Genomic DNA, 17,112 nt, shown 5'->3' on the forward strand with positions numbered 1-17,112 from the left:
GCAACAGTATGAGTTTGTCCAGATTTTCTGTATCATTCAATCTCTTGTTTTCTTTCCAATAAAAAGATGATAATAAATCAGTTCATAGGTTTGCTGCTATGGAGAGAAATTGCTTATAAGTCACAGAAAGAAAACTTTATGGTAGAAATTCCATTACTGACTGTGCCAATGAGTCATACTAACAAACTCAGAAGCAAAAGTCTAACCATGCACCATTTAAAACTGCCATTTACACCGTTTTGGAATTCCACCTACACTGGTAAAAGGCATGCTTGTGTTCATTTGCTGCCAATATATAAGCACAAAAATATATAAAGACTACAGAACATGAGATACCTTCAGGAAAGGCACAAGGTAAGGTTGAGGTGAAGAATTAAGTTCTCTGTACAGCCTACTGGTAAAGTCTTCTGCTTCAATTTTTCCATCCTTCGAAACAGAACGTTCAGAAGTTAATTTTTACAAGTTAGTTTATTTACAGATATTCAACATAAAAAAACGTTTAAGACAACAATCTATTGAAAATAAGTGTTTTTATCATCCTTCACTATTTTTAGTTACCAATAGCTTTATGGTAGTAACTAATTTTAATACAAATTTTAACTAGTAAGACCTACAGTCCCATCTTTCCTTTTCTTCTTCCTGCCTTTCAGTCAGTTTTAAGAAACATCTCCAGTTTTCTCACTGTTACAGGAATGTCCTATCTATAAACCAAAGAGCCAGGCAGAACCTACAGGAATACTTCACCTGATCTGCAATTAGCCAACTATCAATTGGCTCAGAGCAGCCGGGCAGCCCCATCTCCGGTGTTGTTTTTTCCAAAAGGTACTACAGTTACCCCATTTCAAATAACTAAAGTTGTGCCCATCACATGCTCAAAAGGTAGATGTGTCTCTCAAAACTAAATATATATTCCTCAGGAGAAGATACACTTTGAATTTTGGTCTTCTGACAACCTCTGGTTATCACATGATGACACCTGGAATAGAGCGCTCTACCTTAACTTAAAGGTTACCAAAAACTAGGCTAAGCAATAGTAGCACTCATTCTATAAATATTACCTATGTCAAGTTTTTACATTAGTTTCAGATAATATTACTTGTTGTGGGGTTTTTTTGTAAAAACGTATTTCCTACACTGGGCTATTGCACTAGCTGGAATATCCTCCCTCCAGTACAGAATTCATCTTTTTATTCACTGTTTTAGCAATAAAAACATGTAGAATTTAATTTACACTATTTGCACTTCAATTTAACTCACATTCTCATGCATGAATATAAGCAGTAATCTCTCAATTACAAGCTTATTTTGATTCAGAAGAACCAAAGTTTCAATTTGATTTATCTCATTTTATAATCTCCCTCCTCTCAAAAAAAGAAAGCAAACAAAAAAACACCTCAGTTTTGAGGCTAAATTTGCCCAGATACTGTATCTTACAACTTTTAATGAACTCTTCTTACCAGCAGGTTCTGTACCAGTTCTTTCACATTAGCTGCAGTCTCTGAAGACTGTTTTCCAGATGACGCCAGTTTTATTAATGTGGACAGAAAGTTTTTGCATTTCTTCACATTTTCCATAGTTTCCTGTCACAAGAGGAGAAGGGGTAGAAGGGAAACAGTCAGATAAAGGAAGATAAGCCCTTTTGAATAGAGAATCTGACCGTATAGTCTGAAAAATAAAATCCTTCTCTAGTTCATCACTGCAGAATATTATTTATAGGTTCCTGTCCCTCACCCCTTAAAACATAATCAGACTGAAATTATTATTTTGCTTCATGTATACATATGTATTGCTCATTGTTGTCAAAATTTAATAAATTATGATTCCTAATGAAATCAGGAAACACCAAGTATTTTATGAATGACACATTGTGTATGCAAAAATACACTTTTTAGCAGGACAACAAACAGCAAAGCTCCTCCTTCCCAGTGCATGGATTCCCCCTCTTTTGCAGTCCTGGGAACATGCATCTTGAATGAGTCTCAGACTGATTCTACTCTGCAGTGCTGAACAGTTCACTCTTCTGTAAGATACCACTAACATGTTTTAACAAACAGGAGTGCTTTAAAACCACAAGAGAAATCAAAACTAACACTCTGAAAGCCATCAAAATTCAAGTGACCTGTGTTCACACTTTGTAAATTATATGGTTCTACTAAAATTACCTTTTCAAGACCAATAGTTCACAGGACTCCTGCATCTTTACTACTCTCCACTCTGATCTGTGTGTGTGTGTTATGTACGTGTGTATATATATACACACATACCTGCACGCATGTATATGGGGACGAGTAAAAAAAGATTCTAAATGCACTCAGTATCTTACTGTGGCAGCAGTGGAGGTTGCCGTTGTTCCTTGCACTGTTCTCTGAGGAGTTCCAGTTTGTACAGCTGTTGCCGTCCCCAGCGTAGTTGTTTGTGCAGTACCACCCAGAACAATCTGAGGCTGCAGAGAATACAAACATAAGATTATTTCACTTGGAACACAGAAAACCTGTTTTCCCGAGCCAAACAAGCTGAGCGACAGGACAGTGGAATACCTTTCACAGCTACTACAAAAAGGAGTTTACAAACCTGCCATCAGCTGCAGTGGAAAGAGCGAGCCACCAGATGGCACAAACCACTACGCATTCAAACCTGAGCTCCTAAAAGTTGATTAAGAATTGCACGATTTTTGGTTACTGAATAAAACGGCAAAATAATACCATAAACATAGCCTCATACACTGTGGTTTCAAAACATAATTAAAACGAATGCTAAATTTCTGTGAATGCAATAGCTGTTTCGCCTGCTCCCTTAAATGCCACTTTCAAAGGGAGGAATTTCTAAAAAGACACAACGGACACAAAAGCTCAGGTCTGATCTAGGTCTTTTTGATGAACAATGGGACAAAACATTTTTCTAGTTTTGCAGACAAATTGGTAATTCAAAGTAGGAATACTACCTTTAAAGTATCAACATTGTATACAAGAACTTTTCATATACACAGCACATTCATGGACTTCCAACAGTCTAATTACTAACGACAACCCAACCTGACAGACAGTAATTCTTACCAAGCTAAGGCTAGCTCTCAGGATTGTAATAAATCATTTGTAAGCTTGCTCTTTATATAAGGATGCACAAGAAAAGAGGCTCCAGCACTGCCAAAGCTAGCTTTCACTGGTATTTTGGAAGACAAAAAAAGGAGACAAGGATTTAATTTGTCTCATTTTGTGAAATCAAGATAAATTAAGTCCATGGTATGCTCATTACAGCAAAAAATATGCAGATGGAATGATTTTTTTTTCTGTCCAATGTAACAGCAGCACAAATTAAGGCCACTCAGTTAGGTAAATTAACTGTTAGATCTGGAAAGATCACTGGCATAGGCAAAGGCTCTCTGAGGGGAAAAAGGTTAACTGGATGCATAGCAAAACCTGCATGTTTTAAATTAAAACTCTCTAATCCCATCTACTCAAAGGATGAAGAAAGCACAATGAAACAGATTAGGCGACAGCAATCATATTGTATCACTGTTGCCTGGAAGCCATGTGGAGAATTTCACACTTTTGCACTGTGTTTTAAACTCACACCACCCGCCCTCAAAAAAAAAAAAAAATCTGCAAGAAAGCCCATCATTAATACAGGCCAGGCTACTAGAAGACAGCCCACATGGAGAAATAGCGGTGTCTTAGTATAAGTTATTAGAATCTCCTTAAGTACACTGACCGAAGCAAACTCTCCTGTAAGGCTTGCGGAAGAGAAGGCTACCAGTGTAACTGTAAATTTTGCTGCAGAATTCAGAGAACTACAAATCCACCATAGGAATAGCATCACAGCTCCAAATCCAAAGGGAATTGGTGTGACTTGAGGCAGAAAGCCTAGAGGTTTTTTTTATTTTAGTCAGTTTTATGATAATACAAACTAATAACGGGATATCTTTAAATATATGTAAGCATATAGGTATAACATGAAATAAGAAAAATATACATATAAAAAATTATATAAACATTAGAATACACAGTAAATTGAAAACTGCAAATGTTTTACAAAGGATAATCCAGCACATACTTCCTCCATGCACTTAACAATTACATTTCCTTTATTACTGGCAGTCTCGAGCAGGTTTTCAGTTTATCTTAACAACCAATCTATCTCATTCATACATTACTTTTCTATAAACTCACTTGCACAACGGGAGGACGCTGTAGCGTTGTTGTGGGTTGCACTGTTGTTTGAGCCTGAGACACTTGCTTGATGATAGTAGTTGGTGTCACCTGTCGTGCAATAATAGGTGTTCCTGGAGCCTGAGGAAGAGGAAAAAAACCCCACATTAGTTCCTATATTTAAATATAATCTGCCTTAATCTTGTACTTTGTTTCTGGATAGTTGCCATTATTACAGATGCAAAAGAATGCATCAGGACCACTATAACACTGAAAAGAATTTTTAGTCTTGAACTTAATGCAACCATGATTATCTCAGTGTACGTATACCCATTTCCGTTTTTTTCGTTTAGTCTCATGAAGGATAATGATTCTTTGGCAAAGACAGGCACACTAATGACATATGGTCTTGAATGGTCGTCTTTATATCAGTTTTAAACAATGTGATTCAGCTAGGTAAAAATATTTTTGATGAGTAACAGCCAAACTGTAACAGAATTAGGAACAAAACGCAATGCCTACACCATGTGGAAAAGCCTGTATAGCACCAGTTTGATTAATGGTTTCTCCAAATCGATAGCATTATATCCTACTTTCTGGTGTATTCTTCATAAGAACAAAAAAAAAATTAATAAACTTACAGTTTTTAACAGTACAAATTACTGAACTAACCTGCACTGTCGATATCTGCACTGGAGGAGCATTGGTAGGTGTAGCAGGACGAGGAGTCATCGTATTTTGAGGCTGAGACTGGGCGTGTGCCTGTGCTTGCATCTGCGCCAAGGCTTGTTGGGGGATCACCAGCAACTGCCCATTCTCACTACGCACAAGGACCATGCCTGTCAAAAAAGAAATTAGTCAAGAGCCATTCATATTTCAAAAGAATGTAAGAACATATTTTTTCAAGTTTTTTTATCTAAGTTGGATACATATGGAATTAATGTACTGTTGAAAGACTACACGCTAACAAAAGTGGTTTAGAAGACAAGCAAACCACCCAGCTGCATCATCACGTTTCGTACAGAATAGCTTAATTACAGAAACGCTCTTTCTCTATCAAAATGCTCGGTATGGTGTGCATCAGAACACACAGAGTTGATTTCACCCCAACCAAAAAATTCCATGTGACTAGAAGTTAAAATTAGCAATCACGTAAAAATCCTACCTGCTCTTTACTAAGAAATTTGTTTAATGAAACAATGCAAATAAAAGAAAATCTTGCCATAGGTAAGATTCCTGTTAGTTTGTCTTTAAGAGGAAAAAAAATACCATCAAACATAGGCTTCACTATCAATAAGAACATGATTGTCTAAGTTCTAAATTAATTTCCCATAACAAATTTAGTAACAAGAGTGGCTGTAAAATCATAATCTCTCTCGTGTGCATCTGCAACAGACTGCATTGTGCCATGTTACACCCCAAAAGAAAAATAGAATGGAGAGGGAAACGAGGCAGTCGTTCCCTGCTCAGTCACTCAGATCAATACACTTAACCCCACTGGGTAGCTATAGGGAACCAGATTCTACCAGGCAGATTTTCAGATGACAGACTCTCTTTCTCAAAGGCACAAACAGGATCTAGATAACATGAACTGTTTTCCAAGCGCTCATTCATTCAGCACGCCTCAGCCATTCCATGAGAGCCTCAGGAGCTCATCAGCTCTGGAAAATCCACCTAAGGAAACAAACTGGGCACTCAAAATTAGTTAGCCTCTCTGAGCAACAAACTACAGGAGGAAACTTCACCATGAAGAGGCACCACTAAAATCAGAAAGTTTAAGTGTTGTTCAGTGAATAAAAAGCCTATACATACTCTCCAACAATATCTGAATATCTGGTCTATGCCATCTCAGAGCATGACTACTTCAAAAGAATCAATCTTTTATTTGCTTTCCTATTCAGCTGAAGTGCTGAAATGTTTACAGACAATGCCTTAAACAGTTTTCTTGGACTGTTTGAAAATTAGCATTGAACCGCAAAAATTCATATACCGATTTCTACAAAAATTGAGTTCAAAAGAAAACCAGATTACATTAGTTGATTTGCCCCTAATTTTCTCCTCTACTTAACTCTCTTTTAATGAAACAGAGTCACACAGAGACTTTAAACTAGTTTACATCAAAAAGGTGACTTTCCATTGCAACTTATTTAGAAGTGTTAAGGTGGGACTGCAATGTGCTATGGACAACAGTTATATCTAGAAACAAATATTCTCAAACTGTTTTTCTGTAGGAAAGGAGGAGGGGGAAAAGCTTACTTATAATCTTGCAGACTAGAAATAAATACTTAGTTTAGCTGTCAAGTCCAAAAAACATTTTGCAAGCCTTTCCAAAAAGTAAGGTCTTTTCTTCTGTAACTTACGTAGGGAGAAGCATTTTCATTAAAACAGCAAGAGCATACACTATCACCACAGCCTACAAGAAATTTTAAAACCTCAATAGTGAATACAGAGCTTTATCCTGCTAGCTGCTCATTAGAGCCATCACTACTTTCTCACCAACAGCTTCACACTACAAGGAGGGCGCTACTGACAAAACACAGAGAAATTCAACGTTTTAAAAAGAGTGATCTGTTACTACATCAAGCTCATTCCTGCACAGAGCTTGGCATCCTCTCCAAATCTGCAAACGTAAAATCTTGGGAAATGAACTCACGTTGCCCATTTTTGTCATCCCTCATAGTAATCAGCTGAAGAAGCTAAACACTGAATCAGTGGACATCTTCAATTTTATTATAACTGAAAATATCAGTACAGTGGAAGTCTGATTACAGGAGCTATTTTCAAATCAATGGCAAATATTAAAGCTTGTTGTTTCTTGCAACTGAAAAAGCCCCATGCAACTATATGTGCCAGTACTTTCAGAAGCCCTTAAACGTCACAGAATTGTACTGACATCCCATAAGGAACTTTTTCCTTAAGAGTCACCATTTTGGGGCTTCCCTAGGATATTCTAGGGCTAACATACCATCCAAATTCTTCAGAGATACATTTTTTCCTTCCAGAAGCAACATAAGAGATACTAACTCTAGGTTTGGGTTTGGGAAGGGGGGGTTGTGTTTGTTTTATAAACTTCTCTCTCAGCACAAAAGCAACTACACTTATTTGAAAGTGCCAACCCAAAGCAGCTCACCTGCACATGAGCAGCTTTATGGGATCAGGCACCAGCTGTACAATACCTGTTCCAGTCCACACCTCCATACACACATCGGGCTCAGGAATGGGTCTGCAGCACACATTGACATCCCACAACAGCACAACCACCCCTCGGGACACCAGTACTGTCACCTCATTGTTTTGTTCCCCAAAACGTGAATGAGAGAGAAAAGAAGGGAGATAACCACAAAATGAAGGTTGACTACCCCTGAAGAGCAGGCACAATACCTGAACAATGAAACATTCTCCCTGAGCTACATGCAAAATGAGAACATGCCTACACATTAACATAGCACAACTGCTGAAACAGACAGTTGAAAAGCATATTAAAGTGAGCTTTAGAAAACACATCAAGAAAGTTCAATTTTTGGCAGCAGACAGACAAAACAATCATTTGTAATTCAAACCTTGACTCTAAGCTCTACCATGCTAAGTTTCTAACTATGGGAAGTCTGAACCTTCCCTCAGGTACTGAAGTTAAAAAAAGTAATTCATACAATACTATATTCATTTTGGTCCCTATTTAAATAGTTCTTTTATACTGCACTCATATTGGACATGCAACTATTTTCAATTTATATTGTTTCTAACATGTCATTCAGTTAGGGTCTACCACCAATAGATTTTTTAGAAATATAGATTTTTAGAAACAAAAATTTTTAGAAAATAGAATTGCTGTGCACACTTGATGGGCTACATATAAACAAAGACAATTACAAGCATCAGACGAGTCTTGCACCAGTTTTAATCGTGGCATGATGATATAAGACATTTTACTTGCTTGAAATTTTACTTGCTTGATATAAGGGTGATTTCAGAAAAGGTGTAAAAATTCAGATTGTGATGAACTTTGTTATTGAAACTTCCATGCAGAAATCCACCAGTAGTGCGCAGAGAACTAATTTTTGACTAAACCCTTAACACCTCTCCAGTCTTGTTGAGAATTCATTAAAAAGGGAGATGGAGCTGCTCTCAGAGCTTTACTCCCCCCAGCCCAACTACAGACTCTTTTCCAACTCAATTAGCTAAAAGAGAAACTCGCTAACCCAAAACTATACCCAAGCTGGCATTAAGTGGATTTTCAGTGAAGTTCAGAAAGCTCATTGGAGCTAACTTGATTAAGAATTAAAAAGAAAGTCCCATTTATTTCCCGCTTCTAAACAAAATCAATGTATGACTATAACAGCCCCCTCTCTCCACACATACATTACCCATCTCTCAGTTGATTCATTCATTGCAACAGTAAAAAAAGGAAGAGCTGACAGCCACATATGTAGAAAAAAAAACCCCACACTTTGTCTTACATTCAAAAACTTAGATTTTAAGTATATTTAAATATAAATAAGTATCATAACCTCAAACTCCAGTGCATAAGGGTGCAAATGCTGTATGAACTAGATCCGAAATAACTAGCAGGTACTAGAATCACACCAAGGTATCTCACCTCTCCAATTCAGCAACATATTTAAAGTTAGGATGGAGAATATACTTCAAGTTTACCATCCAGGTTTTTGTTCCACAAATGGATGGATTGATATTTGAGACCCAACAGCTAATAAAGATAATTGGAAGTGTTCAATTAGGAAAAGGTGACAATAAAACTTAGGCATTTTAAACATCTCTGCCTTCTTTTTCCTAGAAACTCTGATCACGTGTACTGCAAAATCATATTCACTATTAAAAATGCAAACACTCAAGCATTCTTTCCAAGCCTCTCATTAAAAAACTAATTAAAATGAAAATTAATTACCATTTTTGTTAGAAGTTAGAGGATTAAAAGAATCCTGAAAGAGGCTCATATTTTAGTTTGAATTAAACAATTCATCGTGGCTCCAAATGAAGGATTAACAAAATTGAGTTGGATTGCTCCTTATGCCAAGACGACTTGCACTCTTGACTAATACAATGGTCATCTCACGTGTTCTTGTTGTGGAGACCTTCCCAGATCTCTCCTGTTTCCAAGAGTGTTTGGATGGAAAAGTTCATTATTATATAATGTAGCCGCATGTTTCTATACTGTGTTGTCTTCACCTCTTGTATTTGCCCTCTTTGTATTTCCATTTGCTAATGGCATTTCCATTTTAAAAGTGTTGTGCTTTGGGGGTTTTTTGTTGTTGTTGTTCGTTGGGGTTTTTTAAATTAGTAAAACCTGCAAAGTCATGCACTGGAATAAAAAGTGAAGAGCTCTAGCCATACGACATGTCAGAAAAACACAAACCAGACTTCTTTCTAATGCCTTCCTCTTCCTTCTCTCTTTCAAACGTGGCTTGGCTTAGCAAAGACTAAAGAAAAAAATTATCATAATAATAAAAGAACAACAAAAGAAATATTTAGCCTTTGCACACCGCTCTGATTGTCCACATAACCCCTGAGACATGCAGCTTTCTTGCTAGAGAACCTCTACATCCAAAAACCACAAACCAAGAGTTTCCTATTCTGTTACCAGTTTTCACTGGTAAACCTAGATTATTAATATTTATTGGAGCTGGACTTCCCAATGACAGAGTTAAAACTTCCTGCAGATATAGTAGGCATCTTCAGGTTTTCTGAGGAAATACACAGCAGCAAATTGTCACCTCTGACAAGCACACCTAGCAAGAAGCCACTCCAACAGCAACATACCTAGGTGTTACCCTCTCACAGTAAATGCTCCATTTCTCAGGGACTCTATTCATACGGTAGGTGACATACTGAAAGACTTCATCTCCAGTTAGCAAGCACCTAACACGAGGACCATACAAAGGTACGCCCATGCCTGTCACTGGGCATACCAGCATGCAAGAACGAAACCCTTGCGTACCTGTGAAATATAAAACCTAGAAAGCATCCTATAAGATCACTAGTGACAACATCTCTCTCTCTGACGCAGATACTGAACAGAAGAACAGAAGGTTCAGTCTGACAGATTTTGCTCATTACCCACAATGTAACTCATGGTCTAACCCAGATCAATTCAGAACCATTACTAAGGAACACAGACTTTTAATAAGTTCTTTATTTTAGCAGCTGAGACATCACAGAAGAATTAATGGATGCATGATCTTGAAATTGAATGGAGAACACCGTTTTCCGGTCTCCTGAGGAAATTCTCTTCTTAAAGTAAAAAAGTAACTGAACTTTATTTCCAGGAGAAGGAAAAAAAAAAAAAAAAAACCACCAAAACAAAAAACAAAAAACAACCCCCACCAGTCAGTGTCAGGGAGAACTGTTAGGCAACAAAGAATCACCTTCCATACACAAACGCTGATGTTCAGAAAGAATGTCCAAGCCTAAAAGAATAGCTAGAGGATTGATGCTTCTGGTGTAGGAAATCAAAGACCTTACAAACATCTCTAGAAAAGAGGGTTATCGATCATAAAGTCCACTGACATCAACAAATCTTCAAACCCTAACTAGATTTGCCAGAGAAGTTCACCAAGAGGTTATCTTAACGTCAAAGCAGTTTGTGCCTTAAGCTCTCAAGCACATACTCATTTGTGGCAAGATGCTGCAAACATTTGACATGGCGAAAAAAATATCTGACAGCAACCATAAGCAGGCTGTGCCGTATTAGCAGAAGAAAGCTTTATAATAGCATCCCTTCTGCATTGTCAGAAGAGATTCTGTTGCAACAAAAGGAAAGCAAGCGTGTGTAAGGTTATGCAAGTTGGTATCATATACACCACAAAACCCATATCAAGCAAAGGGGATGAGTCAATGCTCTGCAGATGACTGGATCAGGCAAACAGAGACTCTGGAATGGCAAAATCTTTTTAAAAGGACAAAGTTTCTAGGATTTTCCCAATACAAAAAAGCTGGAATACTGGAGAGACAGCTGGAGAAAAGGATAGCTGCCTATACAAACTACAGGAAGAACTTCCAGCAGCAGTGATGTACATGATATGGCCCCTTATTGCAGAAAAGAAAATACCCTGGTATGACATCAATGCTGTCCAACAATCCACCATTCCTCCTCTTATGGTAACTGAACTGCCTGGAAAAGTTCTCACTCTATAGGAACGGAAGGCCAGGAAATGGGGAAAGAACCAGTGCTAGTCCACCGCAGCTCCATGAAAATCTGGGTAATTAAGGGAATCTTCCCTAATACAAGACAACTTTTAGCAGATTTAGAATTATTTACGTATGTCAAAGAACATCTGTAATAAACCAGCAGACGCATAGCAGCTCATGAAGGACAATTTATACACCAACTCAAGAGAAACAGCAATTGCTAATCAAGATGCACAACACAGAACTTAGAATGGCAACACAGCTGTGGATTAGATGTTATTGAAGACACAGTATTTTGTACTTGATGAGAGATGTGCACCACCACATTAGATACACTGTATTAGTTTACATGCTTGGAACCTCAGGTGATCTGTGCTGCACAACAAATCTAGAAAACTTCTACCTGAACTTTCTTGCCAAAGTCTTTGACACCATCAGTAATCCAGGTTCTTGAACTTCATGAACAAGCGTGGCTGGTTTGTGACTTGTGTAAAGGCTTCTTAGCTCCACAAGGATAACCATCGTGCTTATGGAGAAGTCTACACAGTGCTGGTACCAGCTCCAGCAAGCCAGCTTGTTGAAAATGAGCCCACAGCTACCTGTGAGTTCACCTGCTGCACACGACTTGCACTGCACTGGCACAGATGAGGTCAGCCTGCACGAACTGAGCTAGCAGTAGATACGTTCCCTGCTAAGTTGCAGGTCTACAGGCCATAAAAGAGCCAGGTGGTGACAGAGCTGTCCAGCACACTGGAGCAACCCAAGATACTGTACCAGATACCCTCGCTTCTTGTTTCAGAGTAATGGGCGCCCTAAAGCAATGAATGCTGAGGCTCTGCACACACTCGTATTGAGAGCACACAGCCCAGGCTGCACCGAACACATCTTAAGGGTGCCTGTTAAATGTTCAGCACCTTTTGTGTTTAAGGTGAGCTACAACTTGGCATGAAAAAACATGACCGTCAGGTGTTGCTTCAGAGCACCTCTAATACAAAGCACTTGGAGTCTCTCCTGACAGGCACTAAACATTACACCGTAGCGAAGATTGGCATGGCACAGAGTTTTGGACAAGAACTTACAAGATCGACAAAAGCACATCACTTCTTCCACTTTTCAGCTCACGTCACTCTGGAATCAAGTAAAATCTTAGCCAGATACAATGCCCAAAAGTTTTGGTACAGCATTAGTTTATTTTCTACAGCACCCTGCTTCATTTGCCTGTCATTACTCTCCCCATATGCCCAATCTGCAAACACAGATCACAGATCATAACTAACGGTTATGGTCTGTGAAATACTAAATCTTGAACAGCTGATTTACGATTATCACCAACACAGATGAAAGATACATTCTCAAAAAATGTCAAAAATCCTGACTGGAGTGCACAGAAAATGTATTTTGTACAGACCAAAGTACACAAGTTCACATTATGAAAAATTGCTTTTGCTTCTTCTTACTAAAGAGTCAGACAAAAGAAATTCAACTTCATAGTAAAAGTTTTTGCTTACTCTTATTATGCAAGAAAACAGTTTCAAGCTACAGAATTCAACTGTACTGTCTAAAAAGTGAAGTGAATCATTTGTACATTATTGATTCACAAGTCCTTTCAGAATTCAGTTAAAGGAAAAATGTCATGCTGGAGTGCCAAAAAGCCATTGTATTTAGCAGTGATCCCAAATGGAAAAAAAATCTTACCTGCTCAGTTGAGAAGGTGTGTAAGAAGTGTTCTGGGAAGTATGTCATTTTATACAGCAACAATTGACAAATGCTTCAACAACAATGTCACTTGAAACTATTTTTACTTTTCTGGAAAGCTGTGTTCCTTGAAAGTGTGTTAACATTCCTTTCTAGTCAAGCATACAAAGCCAAAACACCGGAGTGCTCTGTCGAACTGCAACCCAATCATCACACCAATCTGTCTTTAGCCTGATGCAGAAAGATCTAAGAAAAACACTATCAAGAGCTGAACCGATTACTTTAATTATTGATCTCAAAGTGATTCAGATTTAGCTCTGCCATTAATTTCAATATGCTTATATCAAGCAACAACGCAGTTATACCAAAATCAGATTTCTTTTTCGAGAAAGGAAGACAGAAAATAAAAATGTCACTAATTCTTTTGATCTGTTATTCTAAATAGGAGATTGAAAAACTCAACTAAATCTTCATTTCTGGCAGTTTGTCTATATCGAGGCATATCAACATTAGTGCTGTTCAAGCACCTGATGAAATGGGAATGGGCAAGCTACTTTGCATTTACCACAGTCTGCACACAAATAGTTAATGAGGAATACTGCATTAAATCCACAGTATTCTCCTTCAAAAAGCAACACCCTAAAACAAGTACATGAAAAGTGATAAAAAACTCATTCCTTTAGTTTGTCCCCACTGTGAATGCCCTACCCTAGGTATACACCATTTGTAAGGTGTAAAAACTCTTTCACCTTTTCACCCGGAGCTATGGAGACCCGATGTCAGACAATTCCAGCCGACTGACAGCTACACCCAGGGCAGCCTCGGTGGAAACGTTCCCTTCAGATCCTCCCCTGCAGAGGCAGCCTGCGATTTTACGACTCTCTCGCTGCCGGTACAGAAGTTACTCTGCTTTGAGAGTATGCCAAGCGCTATGCCTGTGAGTTCGAATACAAAGTATCAACATGGACATGACGTTACACGTCATTTGGCTGACAGCAACATTTATTAAATAGCACTGCTGCTTCAGTTAGGCTGAACACAGAAGTATTTTCACACCTATGAGCTTTTAAACAAAATAAAGTCTCGTTTTGATTTTTACCAACCATCAAATGCACAGTCCTGAGTAATGACTAAGCTTAATGACTGGGTATGACTAACACATAAATAATTAGTGCTTTCTCTCCCCCTCCCCCATGGAGGAAAGCAAAGGAAAGAAAACCAAATAATACACTGGGAAAAAAAGGAAGAATGAAAGGAAATAAGAGGTTCATGGCATGAACACTTGTCTCTTCTTCCAATCTACCCTTGCTACTACTGCAAACATAACTGCATCTATGTTTATTAAAAACTAACAGCTCCTCATGCTTTTCTATAGACTTCTGCAGAGTTTAGCCACCCCCAGCCTTCCTACTCCAGATGTCTTCTTCTGACTTGTTCCACTGATCCCTCAGCAAACACTCTTCTGGCCACCTCCATTGACTCTTTTGCTACAGATGCTGCAACTCCTCCGTGCTGCTCCTTGGAGTTGGTACTTCTGACTCATGTGAGTACAACTGGTCCCACTCGCCACACCACCACTTAACGCTGAACGCACCTGATGTTATTACATTCTGAGGGACGAACTAAATTTAACCCTCCCTTACAGAAATATTTGATTAATGAACTGAAGGAAGGTGTGAAGACAGCTTACTACAGCCTTGCTGCCCCCCCAAACCATTTAAGAAAGACTAGAGCATGACACCACACCTCATTGCTTAGTTTTTGTTTATACTCTGGTATCTAGAGCACAGATTTTTCAACTGAATTTATACTGGTTGTCTGTACAGAGCCTACCCAGCATGTGCTTTATTCTGTACAAAGTACTGTGGTGCTTTTAACACTTTAAAAACTTTAAGTTCAACACTCCCAGAAGTTACAATGGTAAGTTAGATCATTTTTACTAGACAAGCTTACTTGATTCAATACAAATCTTCAAACAGTCACACTAGCCGTGTAAAATAATACATCACACTGGTGCAAGTTTTGTGTTATTAGTTGTCAAGGCACTGGCTACAACATGTTACTGAAAAAATATTTTAGAAATGCATTTTAAGGAAAAAAGCATCAAAATTAAAAGATACAGGGTGTTCATAATTTACAGTTCAAATTTATAAACAAGAGTTCTGCACTGACAAGAAGTTACTCAATTTTTATCAATATACTTTTCCAAATCCCACAAAAAGAGCTTGGCAACAGAGCCAAACCTTGCACTAAATCCTGTACAAATACACAGTAAAAGCACTGTCCCTGGGTAAAAGGATTTATAACTTATTTATGCACTTTGCTGAGAATCAGCTTTTTATGGTCAAAGTGTAACTTTCTGATCACTGGTAATACAAGTGCAGAAACTCTTTATTTTCAAAACGTTATTTCCAGGCTGACAACAGTTGCAGAGCCAAAGACTATCTGCATTTGTACAATGCCTTATGACAGCTCTACTGAGGTGCCGAACAGATCTCACTGCAGAAACAGGATGCAGTTTTATCAATTCCTTATGATTATCACCTCTTTCTCGATTATTGATAATCTATACCATTATATAGTGATGATAATCAAGGTTTTACTCTCCCCCATAACAGTCTGTATTTTTACAGCCCTTAATAAAAGACATAAATAAGGCCTCAAGGACAATTATTTCCGTTTACATTAAATACTGCGCTAAAGACACCTGAAGAAAATTACTCCAAGACAGGAGATTTTGTGGTAAAAACTTGGCTCTCAGTTCCTTGAGACACCCGTACCTCCAGAAGACAACGAGTGTTTCTGGAAGGAAGTTACCACAGAACAGAACCAGGGTAAAAGTTTCCAGATTAAGCTAAGGTTAAACTGTCCTAAAAGGTAAATAAAAACTAAAATAAAAATAAAGTTAAAAAAAAATTGCTCTATTCATGCGTCCATGGCCTCAATGGAAAAAAGCTTCATTAATCTGAAATATGAGTGACTGCACAGTCTTTACACCTGTTTAATTACAGCCTGGTCTGTGTACAGATTTTACGCTTCTCTCAACATTTGAGCTGGAAATGGGACGATTTTGTCACAATAATTTAGTAGTACAAGCTCCAGTGTGGACACAACTATATCATTGTAAAAGATACTTACTGTATAAGCTGTTTTCCTTCTCTTACGAGGAAGCAGTAGGCAAGAAGGCTGATACAGCAAAAACTGTATCCAAACAAGAAAGAGGTTTCTTGGAAGTTGTAAAACCTATCAGTATAAATACACTACAACATTTTGCATTGAGACAAGACCTTAATTAGTTTAAAACGAAATTCAAGTTAACGTATTAACAACTTATAACAACACAAAAACAAAGCCTGAATATCCCTACAGCCACTGCCTCTGTAAAACAACTGTGTGCAATCTGTCAAAGGGATAAAGACATACCGAGGCTTCGGTCCCAGACGTGCACCAGGGAAACTTCGGCAACATCCACAGATCACAAAACTATTTGTACACAGGAACATCCCTGTGGCCATGCACAGTAAAAGCCCTTTGTAACTTGTGAGCACCACATACTCTCTCTCTATAGAGAGTCTGGCGTTCATTCACATGTAGCTTTACAGATCATAATACAACTGAATACTAAGTACAACTAAAAATTCCTTTCTCTCATTGTCTTCAGTTGCGAGAAACACAACTTTCAAAATTATTTTTTCATCCCACTACCTCTTCAAATCTTTCACAAGAGATAATATGCCTAACATAAAAAAGTTAAACTTGCTAACACTTCCTGTCTTCCAAGTGGCAGAAGCCTTCTTTTTAGCATCGACCAATGGCATCAAATTCAAGGAGCAGATTCAGACAGATAAACGGAGTTACAAACATTCATAAAGCTTCAACACAGAGAACAATCCTGACAAGAGTAGTTATTTTCAGGTAAAAATGCTGATTTCAAGTATTTCTGTCAAAAACTGCATATAGTAACAACAAAAAAAGTTTAACATATTGTGTTCTTAAGTGACTTCTATGTCCCGGTTCCTACTAAGCAGACTCTTAGTATTAGACCACACTTTTTTTTATTTTGTAAGAACCGAAAGCAAGCTTTCCATGAGCCAGTATCTTCTCTTTGTTAAAACACAGTTAGGCTAGT

General features: G+C 38.0%; 1 protein-coding gene across 1 annotated transcript in view; it reads right to left on the minus strand.

Annotated features, from left to right (window-relative positions):
* Positions 1–17,112, minus strand: part of TAF4 (TATA-box binding protein associated factor 4) — a 39,915-nt gene that overhangs the window by 13,288 nt on the left and 9,515 nt on the right. The window contains exons 3-7 of the mRNA XM_005444892.4: positions 4,818–4,984; positions 4,167–4,286; positions 2,324–2,443; positions 1,458–1,580; positions 337–426 (exon numbers count right to left, since the gene is read on the minus strand). Coding sequence (XP_005444949.1) covers positions 337–426; positions 1,458–1,580; positions 2,324–2,443; positions 4,167–4,286; positions 4,818–4,984 — 620 coding nt within the window. The remainder of the gene's footprint in view (positions 1–336; positions 427–1,457; positions 1,581–2,323; positions 2,444–4,166; positions 4,287–4,817; positions 4,985–17,112) is intronic.

The sequence above is a fragment of the Falco cherrug genome, chromosome 10 (assembly GCF_023634085.1).
Source record: "Falco cherrug isolate bFalChe1 chromosome 10, bFalChe1.pri, whole genome shotgun sequence".
NCBI classification, from domain to species: Eukaryota; Metazoa; Chordata; class Aves; order Falconiformes; family Falconidae; genus Falco; species Falco cherrug.